At 45.6% G+C, this 22,116-nt stretch overlaps 1 protein-coding gene across 3 annotated transcripts in view; it reads left to right on the forward strand.

Annotated features, from left to right (window-relative positions):
• ROR1 (receptor tyrosine kinase like orphan receptor 1) overlaps window positions 1–22,116 on the forward strand; it is a 176,354-nt gene that overhangs the window by 129,484 nt on the left and 24,754 nt on the right. For all 3 annotated transcript variants that reach the window (XM_061353466.1, XM_061353468.1, XM_061353467.1), the window contains 2 exons: window positions 1,274–1,561; window positions 3,250–3,280. In XM_061353466.1, the coding sequence (XP_061209450.1) occupies window positions 1,274–1,561; window positions 3,250–3,280 (319 nt within the window). The remainder of the gene's footprint in view (window positions 1–1,273; window positions 1,562–3,249; window positions 3,281–22,116) is intronic.

Raw genomic sequence — 22,116 nt, forward strand, 5'->3', positions numbered from 1 at the left:
TTGGCCACCCTGCTGAGATAGACAGCAGATCCTAATGGGGTTTGGCCACTAATGACCACCTTAGGTTTGAACCTGTGACATGGAGATGAAAGTCCACATATTCCATGCCTTTGAAGGATTTAATTAAACGCTGAATACAGTTAACTAGAAATAGTCCTTGCCCTGAACGATGCAGAATGAAACAGCACTTGACAGGAGAAGGCAATGCTTACAGATGGATTATAAGAGATTAATTTTGCTAAGTTTTGATTTCACATTCTCTATCTTAACAAAAGAATTCTTGATCTTCTGCCTGCACCTATCATGAGACCTATTTCAGATTGAAGATAAACTTAGCAAGGGAAATACTGAGTGAGAATAAAGTCTCTGTCTCCTAAATATGATCCTTATCTCCCATCTATGAGGAATAAGACTAATTGGCACTGTACTGTCTACACTGCTCTGTAAATTGATTATAAATGCCTTTGAGATCTTTACATCTGAATGATTCTTTTCATACATTCCTGTGTTTTATGGGTCCTAACATGAGCAGAGGCAGATCTGCATAGGCAGAGGCATCAGAATGAGCAGCCAGATTTCTGATACCTGGTTGTCATATTTATTGGTTAGCAAAAGGGAAGAATAAGAAGGAGAAGCAGTGTTACCTCCTTTTTCTGTGTCAAATTAAGCCAAATAGGGTGAGGGTGCTGAGGCCCTGGCACGGGGTGCCCAGAGAAGCTGTGGCTGCCCCATCCCTGGCAGTGCTCAAGGCCAGGTTGGACACAGGGGCTTGGAGCAAGCTGCTCCAGTGGAAGGGGTCCCTGCTCGTGGCAGGGGTTGGAGCTGGAGGAGCTTTAGGGTCCTTTTCAGCCCAAAACATTCTCTGATACCCAATAAAATGGGGCAGCTCCTGTAGGCCTGTCATAAATCTCCTCTGAAACCTAGATCTGAGGAGCTGTTGCCCTTCACTCCTCCCACTGAAACCATCCTGTGATTCTGATATGCTGAAGAAGTAGAGAGAATCCATGGGTGTATGAAGGAAAACAAACTTTCAAGAAACGCAGCATTGCTGTAGTACATGGAAATTCCAAAATTTGTTCCTTTTATTGCCATACAAACTGTATGGGACCTGTTGCCTGCCCTAAAGCATCAATTAACAACTATTATTGCTTTCTGCTAAACCTGATAGCCACTTCCTTTGTTTCCCTTCCAAAGACAAGAGGAGCTTTCTTTAACATGGCATTTCCTGAGCTGGAGTTCCTTATTCACCTTTATTTTGCCCTTTTATTCACAGACTACTTCTTGACCCTCGATGAACCAATGAACAACATCACCACCACCCTGGGGCAGACGGCAGAGCTGCACTGTAAGGTCTCTGGCAACCCTCCTCCAACGGTGCGTTGGCTGAAGAACGATGCTCCTGTTGTCCAGGAGCCCCGGAGGATCTCCTTCCGTGCCACAAGCTATGGATCTCGCCTGCGGATAAGGAACCTTGACACTACAGATACCGGCTACTTCCAGTGCGTTGCAACCAATGGCAGAAAGACTGTTTCCACAACTGGGGTGCTCTTTGTAAAATTTGGTAAGTTTTGTCTTTTTAAGCTGTTCAGGCTCATTGAAACGGCTCTGGAGAAAGGCGGGTTTGTCCCCTGGAAATGAGTGCACTGGTTCAGTAGCATCAACTGGTCTGATTCAGCCTGTTTCTGGAAGCATCTCTGGGAGGGCAGTTTATCCTCCCTGCCTGCTCTTTGCTGAGCTGCAGTGCCTCAGTTGCCTGCTGTAATGGTGGCTTTTACTATATAAAAGCCTACTGGAAGCAGGACTGAAAGACAGGGATCACTAAACATCAGCGTTCATTCATGTGCTACCTGGGTGCATTCAGACTGGAGGAGAAGAAATACTTTATGCTCAGGTGACCTCCTTTGTCTCTAGTGAGAAATTTCAACTTGCAGTTTAGACTGAGGGCATGTTAATGATATAGATATAGATACAGATATGTAGATATGTGCACACACACCTGTATCAGGTAAAATAAGCACTTTTTCTTCAAGGTCTATTGCATTCAAAGCTGATCTTACAACTGAGAAGATTCCAAACAAGAAACAGATTTTATGTGTCTTCTCCACCTCCACATTCAGAAGGAAGCAATTCACTGAGTCCTAGTTAGTCCTTTCAGGAACTGGACAAATAACACACAAGGAAGGATGTGTGTGTTGAGTTTCATAGTCTTTTCTCATAAATCTGCCACATTTTCTAAATTATAATAAGAAATTAATCATTACATGTTCTCATAAGGCAGTTGCCTTTTAGCTAATATCTGAAATTGAAGAGATTTTTCCATGAAAGGGTTATATTTTACAGATGCTAAATATTATACAGATGCTCCTGTGGAAAAGAGGGAGTATTTTCCTTTTTTTATGACTGGAGCAACCCTGAATCTCACATTTGGTTTCTAGAGCAAATACTCATTAGTATGGACTCACTTGAAACCTGCTGCAGCCGACTCTTGTGGTGAACATGCACTGCAGCCCCCCAGCCCTTCCAGCAGTTGCCAAAAGCCAAGCACCAAGGGCAGTAATGACAAATCACTAAACTGAGACTGACAGAAAGGAGACTGAGCTGAGCTCTTAGGCAGAAGCTCTTCCCTGTGAGGGTGCTGAGGCGCTGGCACAGGGTGCCCAGAGAAGCTGTGGCTGCCCCATCCCTGGCAGTGTTCAAGGCCAGGTTGGACACAGGGGCTTGGAGCAAGCTGCTCCAGTGGAAGGGGTCCCTGCCTTCTAGTGGCAGGGGTTGGAGCTGGGTGAGCTTTGAGGTCCCTTCCAACACAAACCATTCTGACTGACTCTGTGGTTAACCCCCTCAGCCAAAGCCCGCAGAGGTCAGAGCAAATTCAGTCAGTGCATTCGAATCAGGCTTGGGATTAATTTCCTGATAAATAATGAAGACTGATAGGGGAAATGATGCTGTTTTCTCCTTACATGCTTTTGTACAAGCCTCCTGTGGATTGCTGTAACCTTTTCTGTGATGGACCGTTGAAAGCAGCGTGCCTCACCTGTCTATTGTCCTGTCTGTGCTGCTTTGCAGGCAGTCACTGCTACAGGATAAGGTCTTGTCTTTGGCACTGACAAACTGTGACTTGTCTGTTAAACTACATAAACCACATCCAACATGACAGACTGTTGCTTTTATCTTTTAAAAGGTTTTCAAAAGCTTCCTGCTTGCTCCCTCACCATAACTCATCACACTGTTTTTCTTCTGTCACTTTTCCAGGTCCCCCGCCAACAGCAAGTCCAGGATCATCGTAAGTTGTTTCATGTCTGTTACGTCCATTCATTAATCTTGCGTTTCAGCAGTCAGGAGTTCATTTGTCATTTTGTGTGACAGGAGCACTTTTACATTCCACTTTAAGTCAGATAGGATGGTAATATATTATAACTGAATTATCTGTCTCGCAGATACGTTTTCATGTTATCATGTCAACTCCTATTTCTTACCCTAGACTTCTTAATTTCCACTATTACTACCTTTAGATCCCCTGGTGCCTTCAGTCTTTGAATTGATTTCAGTGTACCTAACAAGTATCAGTAGGAACTGATCTTCATACATGTCATGGCCCAGTGTGGAAGATATTTATCACTATAAGATTTTACTACCTAGGGGCTTCTTACTGATTTGAAGGGGACTATCGTATCGGTCTGTACCTGTATTAGTAAACTGTCTTAAAGCTGAATTTTAAGTGTCCTGGAGCTTGGGTTTGATTCCTCCTGTTGGGTCTATGCTGCTGGTGTGAGCACTTGCCACGTGGTTGTATTTTGGCAGTGGAGCCTCTGTCTTTGGTAGCTTTTGAGGACATAGATTTATCTCCCCCTCTAGTTTCAAGATACATGATCAAACTTGCTCACCTTTTGTAGTCTCTTATCGTTTCAAGCGTGATCTTCAACACTTAATGATGTTTGAAATGATTTTGTGGTGGTGCATCCAGCTTATTCGTGTCTTAATGTATGGAACAATACTGAAAGCTTGTCTCTCCTGGTGAGGGAAGCTTCCCTGTTAGAAGAAAAACACAGTACCAAGTAACACTTAAAATGGAACTGCTAATACAGTTAACAAAGGGTGCAAAAGCTTGGGGATGTGAATGTTCCTGACTGTCCCTATAGAAGATCAGTCACAAAGTGTTGCAGAGAACGTAAGTTAGGGAAGCATCTGACCACAAAAGGACATGCTAGGATGCCCTCTAATGGAACATCATAAAATGTGTTTGTCTTCCTTTTTGAAGGTACCTAACGTGAAGTGACTGAGTTTGTTTTGCAAGGGGAACTCTTTGCATGGACTTCAGCTCCAGTTTGTGATTGGGGTGTTCTGGGGAGGTGCTGAGGGACATGGGGGCTGCTGTGCTCTTTAGCAGTTTGGAAACTTAATGAGGTGTATTTGGTGTCTACTTGCACCTAGTTTGGGGGTTCTATAAGTTGCAAGGTTAAGCAACACATCCTCAGTGGTCAGAAACTCACAGGAGAGCAGTGTGAGCACAGACAGCAGAGAACTGTGCTGGAGTTTCCCTGCCAAGGCCACTCAGGATTGCCTCACTTGTTTAAAACAAAATGGATTTGGGAACCTGCTTCCCATATTTCTTTCTGGCAGGGTTTGGGAGGTTTTTGTCCCCTCTGCAAAAGGGAAACCACAGTTAAGTAGCTAAAAGCTTCACCCAGTTGTGGAGCAATAACAAGAAAGGGTCCCTCTGCTTCAGTGAGTGTTGTGCTGAGCTCTAAGGTGATGTCTACACAGCATCATTCAGACCATGAGGAAGAAACAAACCAGTATTACAAGTGCTAGTTCAGATGTATTGGATGTATTTGGATGCTTAGCCTAAGCTAAGCACCCTTCTGCTAGCTTAACATGGCCTTGTTTTATTCTGAGTGTAAACTCCATATACCCAGGGAATAAACAGTCACAGTTTTCTGTATGCACTGTATCAAACATTAAATTGGCTTTAGAGTAACTTCATCCAAGATTTGCATTTTGTTTTCAGCATTGGTGTACGTGTGTGCAAACACAAAGAATGTTGAAAAGGTTGAAAGAAAGTGAGACGTCCTCTTTAATAGTTGCCTTTATAATTGTGCCTTATGATTTTGTAGCCATAGAAGATATTTGATCACACTTCATTACCCTGGGAGGCTGTGGGCTCTGTCTAGTGAGAGGTCACATTATGTTAAACATTGGAGAGAAACACCAGAGAAACGTGCACAGCGATCTCTGTTTCACTGAATGGAGAACATTTACATTCCTGTAGAAAACCAGATTTCATCTAGGAAATAAGAGAATCAGGAAGGGGCTTATGACAAAGAAATTATCAACTTGGAACTCATAGTAAATGAGAGTAAAACCAAGGTCAGTGTATGTCATCTTAAACCTGCATTACATAGGTGTCACAAAAAAGCATTTGAAGGACTGCAGGCTAAACACAGCAGTGGTGCATTTAGCCCAGAGAAGCTGTGGCTGTCCCATCCCTGGCAGTGTTCAAGGCCAGGTTGGACACAGGGGCTTGGAGCAAGCTGCTCCAGTGGAAGGTGTCCCTGCCTGTGGTAGGGGTTGGAACTGGATGAGCTTTGAGATCTCTTCCAACCGTAACTATTATATGATTCTATGACACCATGCATCATTGTAGGGACATGGCATAGTATTTTACAGTGTTTAAATGAAGGCTAAAAGTGGAAGAAGCACTTTGAAGGATGCTGTGTAGATGAAAACTCACACTTGGATAATGTTTTTGCCTTATCAGCATGAGTTTTTTCCCCGATGATAAGGCAATGAACAATCTCAGTGGCAAGCAGCAGCCCTGTGCAGTGGGCGTGCTTTTCCCATGTTGTCTGTATCAATCTACCATGAGTGGAAGGTTCTGTTCATTTCAGGGTTGTATTTGAGGATCATGTGTTTAAAAAACTCCATATGCTCAGCACTTTTTCGTTGCATAATTTATAGGCGCCGAGTTCTGCCCTGATGTGATGGCAGGAAAATAGATGGGCCAACTGTAGCTGAAAGAGTAAAAAGGTTAACTGGATGACTTCTGTAAAAGCAGACAGGCAATGCTGGATAACATAAGAACTCGCGTGTGCGTTGTATCCTTATTCTCTCTGCTTCCTTAAGCACTGCTGGAATTAACTAGAGCCAAAAGTCTGATTTGCCAATCAGTGTGAAGCAAAGAAAAGAAACTCCAGCAGAAACACACCACCAGAGTCCATAAGGAAACCGAGAACCCAAAGGTATTGCTGCAGTGTCAAACACGGGCTGACCTGAACGTCCTTCCTTTCACTCTCCTGTGTTTGGCAAAGGTCAGCTTTAAAGTCCTTATCTGCCAGGCCCTGGAGTTACATTCCATTGCGGTGCTCTGGTGCTCTGCCTCCCTGACAGAGCCTGAAGAAGCTTCTTTGGTTTCAGAGAACCCCCCAGCCACGCTCCTGCTTTCTAAATGAATCATTGTTTTATCTGTTGGGTTGCCGGAAGGTGCTTCAGATACAGCCCCAGCTACAAGCAGCTCAGTGAGCTGTGGGGAGAGTGCGAATGCCTGTGTCCTGCACTCCGGATGTGTGCCCAGGAGCTGCACGGCCACGCCGGCTCCGGCTCTCGGGAATAGTTTCCATGAAGTGGATGGTGTCAAGGGCACCTCCACAGCAGCAGGAGTCTGGAGGGGGCTCTTGTGGCAGATAAGTCAGGTCTTGCTTGCTCTTGGTGTAAGAGGCCACCATCAGCTAATGGGATTTATGAATGCAAGCTCAAATTGATTGAATAACTTGAGGAAGATCAAAGGGAGTGTTTTGCAGTTCACTCGTGTCAGTGTATACTTGTCTGTGTGTCCATATATTATACACATATATACACACCACTGTACCCATTGCTTCTGAAAATTCCCTGAAAAACCATAACTTTAATGTTGTTTTTGAAGATCCCATGCTTTACATCACTTTGAAACTTGGTTTTTATCCATCATCCGTGGCAAGGTTTGGTCCTTTAAGGGTGTAGAAACGTGTGTCTTAATCTCAGGTCTCTGTGGTTGCTACAGAGATCAGAATCGGAAGGGGCTGAGGTCAGAGCACAGCAAGAATTTAATGTAACAATAGAGATATTTTGGCCTGGGAAACTGTTGTGCCCAATCTTTTCCATTGTTATTGTCCCTTTTTTCCCATTCTGTGTGATTCCTTCTACTTGGAGCAGTGGCCCTGTGCTTGCCCTGGACTTCACCCACTCCAGTGTGGGTGCGAGTGACTGAAAAGGGACTCTAGTGGTAGGACAAGGGGAAATGGGTTCAAACTTAAACAGGAGAGACTTAGGTTGGGTATAAGGAAGCTCTTCCCTGTGAGGGTGCTGAGGCGCTGGCACAGGGTGCCCAGAGAAGCTGTGGCTGCCCCATCCCTGGCATTGTTCAAGGCCAGGTTGGACACAGGGGCTTGGAGCAAGCTGCTCCAGTGGAAGGGGTCCCTGCCTGTGGCAGGGGCTGGAGCTGGATGAGCTTTGAGGTCCCTTCCAACCCAAACCAGGCTGGGATGCTAGGAAATGAGAGGAGGGGAAGCATGCTTGCTCTCTGAAAACTGCCACAAGAGCTATAGCAGTAAAGAAAACAGCAGTGCCGTTTCACATGGTCCAGTGGAAGCATGAGAAGAACAGCCAGGCACCTCTTGGAAGTATTCTGTATGTTCACAGGACATGGTCTTTGGAGTTTAAAGGAGAAAAATGAATACTCATCAGTATTACTGCTCCTGGATGTGCAGGGGTTACTGTGCACCAGAGACAGTGACATGGATGTAAGTCAGGCTGGGTGCGTATACCACAGACTGGCACCTCCTGAGTAGGGTATATACAGTCCTTGTGTCAGTATTGCTCTTGAGCAGTCCTTTTATTCTGAACAGAGCCTTTTCTGTATATATTACCTAAATATGACATTGTTTTGTTCTTTGTTTAACCACTGGGAATGAGGAGAGGAGAGGAAAAGAAGAAGAGAGGGGAGGGCTGTACTTTAAGGGGCATTTGATTTATAAGATCAAATGGGGTTTGCAAGACTATTATGAAACCACAAACCCCACCGGAGTCTCCCATCCTCTTTTTCAGTGATTAAGAGTTTTTGGGGTTTTTTAGTTAAACACATCTGGTTTTTTTAGTAAAACGGATCTTTTCTACAGTGCCTCTGTGTGGCTGGATGTCAGCGTGGTTCCTTCAATGAGGAAACGCACAACCACTGGCCACCATCCAGGTGAGACTTGGCCAGCTGTGTGTGTTCGATTGTGGGTTGCAAAGAGTAACAGGGAAACGTTCCCCCTTTTGGCCATAGAAAATAAATTTTACAGAAGAAAAAGCACTGATAAAGAGGCAGGAGTAGATTCCCTGGAGAATCACTCCAGCAGCATCCTCAGACCCACCACAGCTCCTGCACCCAGGCTGGGTACCACTCTTTGCCCACCAGCATCTTGATAGAGGAGGTGAACTGACTTCTGGTCCTGTAACATGTTTTGTGGCTGTCACAGGAACTCCATCCCTGTTGCTTAGTGATGGAGGAAATTCTGAATGAGGACTGCATGCGAGTCCCATGAGTTTTGGTGCAGGATCCTTTATAGCCCTGCTGCGTGCTGGTGCAACAGCTTGTCCATACAACACATAGGATCTGAGACACAGCTCAAAGCGGGACATTCTGTGTAGAGGCCAATATAAATACATTTGTGCAAAAGCCTCATGCAGGATGAAGATGAAGGCTGCGTGGCTGATGCTGACAGAAACCATGTTACGTTCTGTTGCATTACTTCATTCGAGTGAAAATAATACTCCCTTAGTTTTGCCAGGCTCCGAGAGGCAGATTATCTGCTGTGAGCATGCCAGTCTTGGAACTGAAATGGTTCCAGGGAGAGCTGGGCTTGTCCTCTTCACTGGGTCTTTGATCTACTGCACACTCAATCTGTTCTGCCACTGTCTCACCTTGTGCTTTGTACTGGTTATTCTGCTGTGGTTTTCCTTGTGACGTTCCTGGAGCATCACAGACAATAAGGTGACTGATGATGGAGGAGGGAACACGCTCTTGGACTTCCCTGAACAAGCAAAACCAAATGAAAACCTCTGGGTAAATGCAGTACAGAAATTAAAATGCCATATTTGTGTCTTCTATTGAAGAATTGGCTACAGAGAGTTTTCTGATGTGTTTTATCTACTCAAGGTACTTATGTAGCTAAATATACACATTATCTGAGAGCCCCAGCATCCTTTGCCTCTTTACCTCCTCTTATCTCCCTGGCCACGTATGGGAAACTGAGCCCGGAGTAAGATTAAAGGTGGGTTTCTGTTGCCTTAACTGCAGCTGTTTGTGTTACTTCAGATGCAGCTGAAGTCACACTCATCTGGGTTTGACAGCCTGGGGTGATTTGCCTGAGCTATGCATGTGCAGCCTGTAATGAAATAGAATTGAGCTGGCTCTGGAGGCCACAATAATCCAGTGAGCAAACCCTGTGCCACTGGATTCTTGTTCTTTGCTGTGGCTGTGCATCGTCCTCTGGTTTTCAGGTGAGCAATGCAGCAAAAACCCAAGTTCTTTGCCACAGAGTGGGTTAAGTTGTATTTTGTGCCAAGTCTACAGGAGCAGAACTGGCTTGTTTGGAGAAGGATCGACCTTAGAAAGTGCTTTTCCCTTTTGAAAGGGTATCAGGTAGATGTTTTCGTGAAGTTTAGCTGAGGTGTTCCAGTTCTTATCTGTCCGTAGTGCAAACAGAAACCCCTTCTGCCCTCATGGAGCACCAAGGGAAGGTATGACGCAATGTGGAGACAGAGTTGTATTCCTGAAAACAAAGCAATTACACTGATGTCAACATCTTTTTAAGTGGGGAGGGAGAAGAAGGGAGTAAAGTACGTTGTGATTTGGACTCAGGGAGCATTTTTATAGTACAAGGCAAAAGACAAACCCAGCTCTTAAGAACTGGGTTTGTTTTCATTCTGCTCAGGGTCACCCTTAGCAACTACATACGCACATAAATGTCTGGTGTAGAAATGGCCTTTGTGGAATGCTGCAGTCAGTATCTGAAGAGTATCTGGACTTTTATTTCTATGAGGTTTCAATACAACCGGGTTGCATAGTCAGGTGGGTTGTCCCTGTATTACAACCCATGGTGGAAGTGAAGATGAAAATATGAAATTACTTTTACTTGCTTAGGAAGTGCTTTCAGGATTTTGGAAATACAGGATCAGCTCTTGTGCTTTTTTATATTTAGGTGTTTTTTCATAGAATCATAAAATCGTGGAATGGATGGGGTTGAAAAGAAGCTTAAAGCTCCTCCAGCTCCAACCCCTGCCACAGGCAGGGACCCCTTCCACTGGAGCAGCTTGCTCCAAGCCCCTGTGTCCAACCTGGCCTTGAGCACTGCCAGGGATGGGGCAGCCACAGCTTCTCTGGGCACCCTGTGCCAGCGCCTCAGCACCCTCACAGGGAAGAGCTTCTGCCTAAGAGCTCAGCTCAGTCTCCCCTCGGGCAGGTTCAAGCCATTCCCCTTGGCCTGTCCCTACAGGCCCTTGTCCCAAGCCCCTCTCCAGCTTTCCTGCAGCCCCTTTAGGCACTGGAGCTGCTCTCAGGTCTCCCCTTCAGGAGCCTTCTCTTCTCCAGGCTGCCCCAGCCAAGCTCTCTCAGCCTGGCTCCAGAGCAGAGCTGCTCCAGCCCTCGCAGCATCTCCGTGGCCTCCTCTGGACTGCTTTTAGGATGTTAGTTTAACCTTGCTGTATTAGTTGCACTGAACTTGTTTGACCATGTTTGATAGGTGCTGAGGACAGCACGGGAACATGAATTTACAATGTTGTTACAAACTAGTTTCAGATAGTCTTAATGCCACTTTTTTAGCACTGTGGATCTAGGAACATTTCAAATCTCACACAGGAGCCCTGTGGAGGGGCTGATACACGAAGTACAGACAGAGCATAGATTTTTCCTTTCTCTAATTATCAGTTTTTATAGAAACACTTAAAGAAGCCCTATATTTTAATGATTTGATCCTGAATTACAGTCTCTGTGTGTGTCTTTTCCTGATTGCTTTTAAAGGGACCAAGGTGAGGATAATTGTGAAGTTTCTTCTGTTTGGCAACAGAAAGGAAAAAGTACAATCAGGGAAGGCTGAGAAGTTGCATTACTTACACTGAACATCCCCTGCAGCCTGCGGGATGTTGTGCTTACAGGGATACTCCTTAACTGTTGTGCGCAGTTGGCAATCTGTGTCTGATTAATATTAAACTGAGTCTTGAGAGTTAAACCAAATAGCCAGACCTGCCAAGTATTGTTCCTATTAATGCTATATATACTTAGTGTCACACAGAGGCCTTTTTCCCACTGAACTCCTTGGCAGGAGCTGTCTGGGTAGGAGTTCAGTCCACCCCAGGACTGTGCTGTGAAGCTCCACATTAATAATGGTTGGGGAAAAAAGTGTTGGATTGGATTAAAATATTGAGCCTTCAGTATTTGGTTTTATTCCATGTTGAAATGAAGCTGAGACCATCAGGGTTTTAGTCTCAGAAAACAACTGTTGCATAGCCCCTAGCCCAGCATATATAACCAGAGAGGAGAGAGATGCTGGCTCTGCTTTAGAGCAAAGGTATGACCTGGTTTTCCCATATTTCATGTGGTCATTCCAGATAACAGCTATTTGGAAGCCAGTTCCAAAATTACTTCTGGAGCTGGTCAAGGATTGCAGCAGCAACTTAATCCAAACCACTGCGTTCCTGTGCAGCGTTCCAATTTTCAGAAGATGGTGTTTTCTCTCCAAGACAATTTTCATCAGAAAAAAGCTCATTTTGCTTTAATCCTAAGGGCAATTTAAATGGCTTAAATGGATGTCTTTGGACCTGAAGGCTGTGAGAATATTGCAGTAACAATTAATTTCCCCTTCCTGCTCTGTGTCAGGTTACATTAGTGACCCAACAGAGCCTGCCTGTGTGCTGCTTGGTTTTGGAAAATGTGTGTCTTGTCCTCAGACAGTCATATTTTAGAGTGTCTCTGATTGCCATAGGGTTAGACCTGGTTTGGGTTATGCTCAGACAAGAGGGTATCTTAAAACTTCCATCACAGATTCTTGGTCTCTTGTTTTATTTCTGTGTATTTACCTCCTCCAATGGCTTTTCATTGAAGAGCTGCTAAAATGGAGGTGGGTGCTGTTGTTTTGGGGAGGAGGGGTGCATTTTATGATGCAGCCCAAGTGCCGGAGCCTCCTCCGTCCCAGTCCCAGGCTGTTGGAGCTTTCTGTTCTTCTGTTGTTCCAGTATCTAAAGGGTGGCTACAGAGAAAACAGAGACTCCCTTTTTACAAGGAGTTACATGGCAAAGGTGAAGGGTGATGAGCACAAGTTACTGCTGGGGAGATTCTGACTGGACACAAAGGAAAGTCTTTCCCAGTGAGAACAATCAGCCAGTGGAATAATCTCCTTGGGGAATCAGTGGGTTCCCCAACCCTGGGCACTTGTAGGATTCAGCTGCACAGGGTGCTGGGGCATCTAGTGTAGGTCATGCTTTGCCGAGAAAGGTTGGACCAGATGAGGTCTCTTCCAGCCTGGAGTTCTGTGATCCTGTGGTCCTGTTTTGGGGTCTGCTGGTCTATCTTTAAAAAAGAAAACACCTAAAAAGCTCAAAGACTGGGGAGCAGCCTCCTTGTTTTCCCTGTGGTAGCATTACAGTCAACATAAGTCTTGCAGGAGAATACATTACCTGAGTTCCTCTTCTCTTGCTGTTGCTCCATTAGCACTATTGCCTGGTGTGTATAGGTGTTACCTGTGGGGAGGTGGGTGGAAAAGTCTTTAGATGTGGGTAGGAAGGTCTTTAATGTAGGAGGAAAGAAGGGAAACGGTTGTACAACCTGTGTCATGTACTTGTGGTATAAAGTGATCTCTAGCTGTCATGGAATGAGTTGAATGTCACTAAGTCAGAAAACTGAACTTGTGAATCCGTTATCCTAATATGGTTTTCTGAAAGGGGAAACAACTTCTGTCACATGGATCAAGCTTGTTTAAAAGCATTGTATGGTCTTGTTGGACTTCAAACCCTGCACATTTTGGTGGCCAAATCTTGTTACAGCACTTCCTTGGGCTTTTGGCCATTGGCACAGCACTGAGAGCTGGGCAAGTGGAAAGGGGGAATAAAGAAAGAGTCAAACATTTCAGGAATCAGATTGATGTCTGAGGTCATCTCTAAGATACAGCAAGATTCCCCATTGCCATAAGGCCTTTAATTACAAGGGAAATCTGTTTAAAGGCCTATAATGTTTCTGTGGTTGCACTAAAATACCTTTACTAACCAGGTTAGTAAAACCTCAGTGGGCACATCTCAGTCTCCTCATTTTGTTCTTTGCCTTTCATGCCCAGCTGTTGCTGATCTTCCTTACACAAATCCTCTTGGTGCTATTTGCAGTTTGTGCTGATGGGGAGCCGAGGAGGGATCTGTCAGAGGTCCATCAGATGGCAATGGCATGTGGAGGCTCTGCTCTGGGCACAGCTTCAAGCAGGTTTTTGTTTTAGCTGTTAGCTGCCAGCCTCACTACCAGTGGGCTGGGAAATGGATTAAGATGAAACGTTTGGAACATTAGAGTAGTGAAAGCTCCGGTTGCTTGTGGTAGGAATTATTCAAGAGAACAAAAAATGGTAATAATAATTATAATTACAGTTCTCCAAACAAAGCGTGGGCCCTTGGAGGGGAGAGGCTGCTCCTGTGGCCTCTCTGCAATGCATTTGTTTCCTCTTCCAGGCTCTCTTTCACCCACATAAAAAGTCAGCTCTGTCCATATGTAACCCCTTCTTCCTGCCCCTCCTTCCCGAGGGCTGTTTGTGCTTCTCCTCGCCTTTCACATGGGCTCAGCACTGAGCCTTTGCTTTTCGCCCTAATGAGACGTCCCAGGGATGGGGATTTGGAGCTGTGTGCTGATCCACATCTTCTCCCCAAAACCACTATTCAGGCAGGAGCTGGGCAGCTGCAAAATTCCCTTCTTTAATCACCCCCCATGCATTTTTAGGTATTCTGATTTCATGGATGGTGAAGGTGCTTCTCCTTCCACCATGAATAATGTTTTATGCTTCCCTTGGGCTGGCCTGGCCTGTCTGCTGGGAGCAAGCTCCTCTGCTCCCAGGGCAGGATGAGTACGGGCATGCTCCAGGTGCCCCTATGCTCCCATGGGTCTCCCTGGTGAAGACCAGAGGATGGTCATGGAGATGCTGCGAGGGCTGGAGCAGCTCTGCTCTGGAGCCAGGCTGAGAGAGCTGGGCTGGGGCAGCCTGGAGAAGTGAAGGCTCCTGAAGGGGAGACCTGAGAGCAGCTCCAGTGCCTAAAGGGGCTGCAGGAAAGCTGGAGAGGGGCTTGGGACAAGGGCCTGTAGGGACAGGCCAAGGGGAATGGCTTGAACCTGCCCGAGGGGAGACTGAGCTGAGCTCTTAGGCAGAAGCTCTTCCCTGTGAGGTGCTGAGGCGCTGGCACAGGGTGCCCAGAGAAGCTGTGGCTGCCCCATCCCTGGCAGTGCTCAAGGCCAGGTTGGACACAGGGGCTTGGAGCAAGCTGCTCCAGTGGAAGGGGTCCCTGCCTATGCAGGGGTTGGAACTGGACGAGCTTTAAGGTCCCTTCCAACACAAACCAGGCTGGGATTCTGTGACCACCTGAAAACCAGCAAATTAGAAGGGCCACCCAGTGCCATTGGCAGCTACATAACCATGCAAAATGGGTGTTGTGAGCCTGAGCCCTTTGACGAAGGGGCTGTGAAAGCCCATGAGAAGCTTGAGGGAACAGTTCTCGCGCTGAGCTAACAGCACAGCTCCTTGCTGCAAGGACATGTCAATCACGTCAATCTCAAATTCAGACTTTGGGCTTCCTCAGCCTGTAGCAGAACCACTGGTTTCAGTCCTGGGGCGAGTGTTTGTTCAGCCTAGTAAAAACATGAAAAGTGGGAATCAGTCTGCATTGACCCAAGGTGCTTTCAGTGCTGCAATAGGGTGTAAAACCTTCAGAAGGAGTTTCCCTATAAAAATAACAGTGTTGGGCAGCCCGCCTGTGTGTAGTTACCTACTCAATGGCAATTTGTGTTACTCCATCACAGAATCCTTGAGTGCAAGGAAGATTATAAGGTGTTACATTATTTATCCTGATAATTAAAACCACACATGACACACTAGCTTTGGCAGTTCAGAGCCATAACCCTGGGCGACTTCAAATACTGTAAAAGGAGTTAAGCATTGATTTCAGAATGTGTCAAGTTTACTGATCTTGTTAACAAGAAAATATGTGTGGTTACCTTGGTGGGGAAGGAAAGCAGTTATCATCTGACCTCTTATTAGCTGGATGCTATTATTGATGCCTGAGTCAACAAAGATCAGTGTTAAGCAAAAAATGAATCACAAATGTTCCCCTGCAGTAGTTTTCCAGGCACATTTCTTGTGTCAGTAAGTTTACATTAAATAAATAGGTTTTCTCACAGTCCTGATTTTGCTCCAGATGAATGGGCACATTCTTTTGCCACAGATCTGCCCAGCAATTAGCACCAAGAGCACTTAGCAAGCAGATCCCCTTTCAAGGTTCACAGCTAGTTTGGAGGTTTGGAGGTGGGAAGAGACCATTGCATTCCTCCATCTACACAGGCTGTAGTGCTTCTCTCAAGTGTGTAATGTTCCGATCCCATGGGTTTGAGTTAACTAGGGCACATCCTTGGGAAGAAGAAAAAGAAGTGTCATGCTGAGTTGATCTGCCTTTAACTTGTGAACATGCTCACACCGCGTCAAGTCAAATTCTGTGCTTTCTGCCATAAAATCAAAGAATGGTTTGAGTTGGAATGAACCTTAAAGTCCCAACCCCCTGCCACAGGCAGGGACCCCTTCCACTGGAGCAGCTTGCTCCAAGCCTCTGTGTCCAACTTGGCCTTGAGCACTGCCAGGGATGGGGCAGCCGCAGCTTCTCTGTAAGGGAAGAGCTTCTGCCTAAGAGCTCATCCCAGTCTCTCCTCTGTCACTTTAAAACTGTCCCCCCTTGTCCTATCACTGCATGCCCTTGTACAAATGCCTTTATAAGACTCTCAATATACAAACATTGTTGTCTTTACAACCCAACTCTTGACTTCGCCAGAGCAGGTCTGAGAGGTCTCATTTCCGTAAGCTCCCGGGAATTGCCACCAGCTCTGTTACTGCCTCAAATCCTCTGTTGTTTGGCCTTCATTTCAGCCAGCCCACTGTTTTGTCTTCAGTGATGGAGACATGGAGTCACTTGGGTCTGTCCAGGACATGTGCATCAGCTGCGCAAGGGCTGCCAGTCAGTTAAGTCAACAGTTGTGAAGAGATCATGGAGACATTGTTTTTTCTAGTTCTTGCATCCAAGTTGTGCTCTCCAATGTCTTCTTTAGTTACTTTTGGAATAGAAACTGTTTTGCTTAATTTATATGATAAATAATTAAGTGCATTTACTCTGCACTATTGTTGACAGTGCCACCGTTTCCGTTTGTTACAAAACAAATATGATTTATAGCAGAATCTCTTAGTCCTGGACTTTAAAGCAGAGTAAAAGCTTCTCCTGTACTCTCCGCAGTAGTTTCAGGAACCTCCTTGTCTGATTTTTGCTTCTCATGGCAATGTTTTAGCATTTAATTAATGTTTGGTGCTGTCATTTTTCCTCCTCAACGGATGCAAATTAGCTCAGACACAAGGAGCAGGTGAGGATTTGACCTTCCGTGAGTGTACTGCCTTCTGCACATTTGAAAGGAACAAAAGATAATGAGGGAAAATGTTATCCCAGCAGTGCTAAATGCGAAGGAATGATCTGGAGAATGTCTGCTTTGTGTTGGGAGCAACCATCGGCACTGGGAGCTGCGACTGTTTCAGGGTCTGATCTCAGCTGTATGGGGATAAACCCAGAGGAACTCCATGGGTTTCTGTGGAGCTGCTCTGTATTTCTCCTCAGTCAGGATAACACAGGAATGTTGCTCCATGCTTGGAGAGAAGGTGTTTTTGTGAGACAAAATAGGCAGTCGTGGTCTTGCCAAAATAAAGTCTCTTGGCTGGATAAAAGGAGCAATGGTGGGTAAATACCGCTGCTGCCTTTGAGTTTCAGCTCACATGCACTATGTGTAAATGGCTTTGCTACGTGGATGGTGTGCACACATGCCCTTTCAAATGATGTTTGCCTTAATCCCCATTTATTTTTTCGTGCAGTTGTACAGTACATGTTTTATATTACAAGACCACGATAAGAGTTAATATTGATATGAACCAGCACTTTACCTACTCAAAGATAAAACCCAGCCTTCAGATTTGATAAAGTCCAACTGCAGAAGTATGCCAGGACAGACTTGACTAAAACAAGGTTCTAGAAACAGTTCTATTATCTGAAATATCTTAAATTATGTTTTTCTAGTGAGTGAATGCATTAATATAATACATAACTTTCATATAACCTCATCAATACCAATTAATTTCGGTGTCACCGTGCCATTTGGAGGCAGGTAGGAAGCCTGGCAGATGTGGCTTCACTTTCTAACTGAGGAACAGTAGAGCTGGATGTTACAAGACCCCATTCAATTGAATTACTACTGTCAGTTGCTGACACATTGTAATAATAAAACTAAATGAACCAATTGGGATGGTTTAATTTGTTGGGAAATACCAGTAAATTTCATATCCTGCAAACTTAGACAAGTCCAGAAAAATACATACAAGGGGTAATGGGTTCAAACCTAAGCAACGGGGATTTAGGTTGGGTATAGGGAAGAAGCTCTTCCCTGTGAGGGTGCTGAGGCGCTGGCACAGGGTGCCCAGAGAAGCTGTGGCTGCCCCATCCCTGGCAGTGCTCAAGGCCAGGTTGGACACAGGGGCTTGGAGCAAGCTGCTCCAGTGGAAGGGGTCCCTGCCCGTGGCAGGGGCTGGAACTGGATGAGCTTTAAGGTCCCTTCCAACCCAACCCGTTCCATAATTTTATACGTTTTCCTTCTTCCACCACTTAAATCAAAACCCCATGGTGCTGGTTATGGGGGAAGTGTTTTATTTTCCACCTGGAATTCCAATTATTAGCTGTAAATGAGCTGCAGAGCGGCATTATCTTGTATCTTGTATGGTTTCTACACCACCTTACTGCAAACAAAATGGGCTTTTCTTTCAGTTGCTCAATTGCTTTAAGCTTGTAGTGTTTGGGAATGGCTAGCCTTGCAAAATTAGATGTTTCTATCTTTATTTACTACAAAACCAAAAGGGGTCTGAATATACTTAATGCTTCTTTTAATGCTGCTGCCAGAAAACAGGCAGGGAGGCAGTGTTTTCACTGGTTTGGAATAGCAAAGAGGAAAAGGCAGTGACTGCCTTTCTTTTGTAGCAGCTAAAGCTTTAGAAGGGATTTGGCCCATTTCTGAGCAGAAAGCTGCAGTTTCTACACAGTTCTCTCTTCAAATGAGGCCTTTCAGAAGTTAGGGCTCAGCATCCTTTTCAGGGCTAACCAAAGGCAGTTCCTGAAGCGTGATTGCTTCCCTCTGGTCTGTGCAGCCTACGTGGGGAGGAGAAATGCTTTTAAAGAAAATGAACCAGTTCCCTGTGCCTTATCCAGTTACCTTTGGAGAACGGATGGACAGATCTTGATTTTCACTGGGGCATATTTGCACTCATGTTTGTTGTCTTAAGAATGAGGTTCTTATCTGGAAAGCCATCTTTTCCACAAGACATTCTAGGTTTAATATAACTCGTGATACCTTTAAACCAGACTGGCTATTCCCAGCTGAGGAGCCTCTATTTATGTGTCTGTCAGGAGCAGAATTTATGATAGAGCTGCAAGTTATGTGAACTTTAAATGTTTTCACAGTTGTTAAACCTGACCAACTATTTCAGTGAGACGAGCTGCTTAAAATGGGTTTGGACTTACCAGCTACCTCCAGCTGAAGTACGTGTTTTATGCTCATAAACACAGCAACCTCCAGACTGCTCGTCAGTGGAGAAGAACGCTGCGTCCCTACCTTGACATAACTCCTGGGAAAGCCATTGAGAAAAACATGTTTTCTGATAGATTTCCTTAAAGGAGTGTGGTATTCCAGATCATTTTTTTCCCATGTAGTTGCTTTCTCACTGTCTTTACTTGGTAGTGACTGCTCTCTTCCCTGTCCCATCAAAGGAATCACAGACGCATGTTTCAACTTCTTTAACAGAAGAGCTTCTGCCTAAGAGCTCAGCTCAGTCTCCCCTCGGGCAGGTTCAAGCCATTCCCCTTGGCCTGTCCCTACAGGCCCTTGTCCCAAGCCCCTCTCCAGCTTTCCTGCAGCCCCTTTAGGCACTGGAGCTGCTCTCAGGTCTCCCCTTCAGGAGCCTTCTCTTCTCCAGGCTGCCCCAGCCCAGCTCTCTCAGCCTGGCTCCAGAGCAGAGCTGCTCCAGCCCTCGCAGCATCTCCATGGCCTCCTCTGCACTCGCTCCAACAGCTCCACGTCCCTCTTGTGCTGCTGCCCCAGAGCTGGATCAGGGCTGCAGGGGGGGTCTCCCCAGAGCACAGCAGAGGGACAGGATCCCCTCCCTGAGCTGCTGCTCACGCTTCTCATTGATACCTGAATTCATACTGCAGCACCTGACAGCAGTGTGCAGTGCCGGGCAGGTACAGGGTACATGTTGGGGTGCTGAAGCGCGTACCCGTGCCCCTGGGTTCAGACATTCCTCATGCACACCGTGTGCTCCAGCATCACTCTGGGTAAAGCTCAGCAGCTTCAGCAGGATCTGTGCAAACGTGTTAAATAAAAGCACAATAACACAGCTAATTTTTGCAGTAAGTTTGATTTTGTGGTGGTTACTGCTATTTTTACAGCACTTATGGACTGTAGTAGTTATTGATGGGTGCAAATTTTTGGTCAAATAATAGTTTAAACAAGCTAACATTATACGTATTATTTTTAATTAGCTTGTGCTGAGGCATGTGTTTCACTTTTAATGCAAGTGTCACATTGGTGAAGTCTGGTTTGCATCATGCTGAAGGTTAAAATATGAGGTCACCAGAAGAAAGACCTGGTTGAGTCACAGAAGACAAATTAAATGTTAGGAGGAAGGAGAGGGGAGGGAGGAGCAGAGCTAAAGCTGTGACTTCAGAAAAGAAGGTGAAGCAGGAAAGAGTGAGAGATAAAACAGGCTGCAGACGTTCTGAAGCTCTTTTTGTGCTGTCCAACCTTGACTCTTGGTGCTTGCAAGTGTTGGTATCAGTTAGAAAGAGTTAAAGCTGTGGTTGCAGTGTCCAGAGGCCCAGGAAGGAACGAGTTGTTGCTCTCTGTAAGTCATCTCTCCTGGGCAAAGAACAAGCTGCAATAGTTCTAACAGGGGATAAACAAGGTTTTTAACACATGTTGCTGGAGAACAGGAGGTTTGAATGTCCTTCCATAGGAGAGAAGGGAAAAAAATGCATAGGATGGAAAGATAGCTTGAAAATGAAGATCATTTCCCATGTTGTTTAAATATTCTACATACTAATACCATATAAAATTGTCTTGAGATGAAATGTGTTCTTTTTTGATGTTCCCATTTATGAATGTGTGTTATTTCCTGTGTATTCCAGAAGTCTTGGCTATGGTGTTGCAAAGGTGCGTATCATAGAGCAGCAGGCAAAGCATCTTGTGCTGCACACTTGAGCAGTTTCAGCAGTCAGCAGTGAATAAGCAGTTGTGAGAGCCAGGATTCATTAGCAGTGCAAACAGGGAAACTTCAAATGTGAATTTCTCCTAGAAAGAACCCAGGATGTCTGACAAAAGAGATTTAATGTAAGGCAAACAGAAAGGTGTTACTTAAAACCTTGTTGTTATTGCACCCTCTTCCAATCCCAGGGCTTCCAAGTGCCCTTGCCCCTGCTGTTTGCTCAGACCAGCACTCCTAGGAGGACCCAGCTCCTTCTGCATTAAAACCTGGTTATGCCATGCTTCTGGTGTAAAGAGACCTTCTCATGTGGGATCAGTTGCATGAGCACTGCTCTGAGGCTCTGTTGTGCCTGTAAAGAGCAGTGAAATAAGTGGGAATAAAGCCCTTAATGTCCAGATCAGGCCATTTGAAAGGTGACTTAGCCTGGACTCTGCTTCACTTATAAAGTTGCTTTTGTATCACAGTGGTGGACTTTTCTGTGTATTATGAGGGGAGGGAAAGTTGTGGAGGAGATGCACAATGGAATCTGCAACTTATTTAATTGCTCGGTGAAATCTAAACAACCTAATAATGAATAAATGCCTTAATGTTGGGGATTTTTATCTGATTAGAGACTGAATGCGTGATATGACCTCTTTGCAATCCTATGTATGTCCTTCTGGCAGACCCCAAGACGCAGAACATTGTGGTGTTCTCCCCTGTACAGCAATGCCATAGGTGGAGATCAGTCCCCAGGGAATATCAGCTTCCCGGTAAAACAGGTCACTTCAGTTCTTCTCCTGCCTATGAAAGCATTGAGGTGTTCGGTTAAGGAGCTCCATCGAGTCTGGTGGTTTGGTATCACTTGCACAAGCACCAAGCTGTGATGTTTGGGCGTGGGTGGCTGAGGGAGATGCAGCAGTTGGGCTGTAGCACCCTTTGATGCTGCCCATAAAATGTGTGTTAAAAAGGCCACAGTTGTTAGGGATTTGGACAAGAAACTGTAGAATGGGGCCAAGAGAAAGCCTCTTCCCTTTGCCTGTGTCTAATTCTGTGTCCAGCTTCCCGGTGCAGTGCCTGAGGGTTGCTCTCTCGCAGTGTAGGAGGCAGATGTGGATGTGGTATGGTCTGGCCCTGTCCATCCCCTCCTGAGGGCCATTGGACCAGCGGCCTGAGCCCCTGGGGGCAGAGGTGGGTCTGGTCTCACTCAGGGCAGAGTGGCTGCAGTGAATTTATGGGGTGAAGCTGATGATCACTCCATCAAAACCTCCTTATCTGCAGCTTAATGCCTGATGAGAGGTGGATAAGGAACGTGTGCGTGAGATCCTTGCGGCTCCGTGAGGGAATCCAGGAGGAGGGGGGCTGTTTTCCTATGCAGTACAAAGGTTTGATAGAAGAGGCAGCGTTTAGCACTTGTAATCTTACCCCGCTTGACTGCTCTTCAAAAACATGGCACGTTTCTTTCTCCTCTGCATCTAGAAACTTGGACCAACCAACCTTCCAAATGTAACCTAAAGAGAGCTTTGTCAAGCACAACAGAAGTGCGGGCGGTTTC

This window comes from Neopsephotus bourkii, unplaced genomic scaffold (assembly GCF_033783945.1).
Source record: "Neopsephotus bourkii isolate Nb327-2 ecotype Australia unplaced genomic scaffold, CSIRO-AGI_Nbou_v1 NB_673, whole genome shotgun sequence".
In the NCBI taxonomy this organism is placed as follows: Eukaryota; Metazoa; Chordata; class Aves; order Psittaciformes; family Psittacidae; genus Neopsephotus; species Neopsephotus bourkii.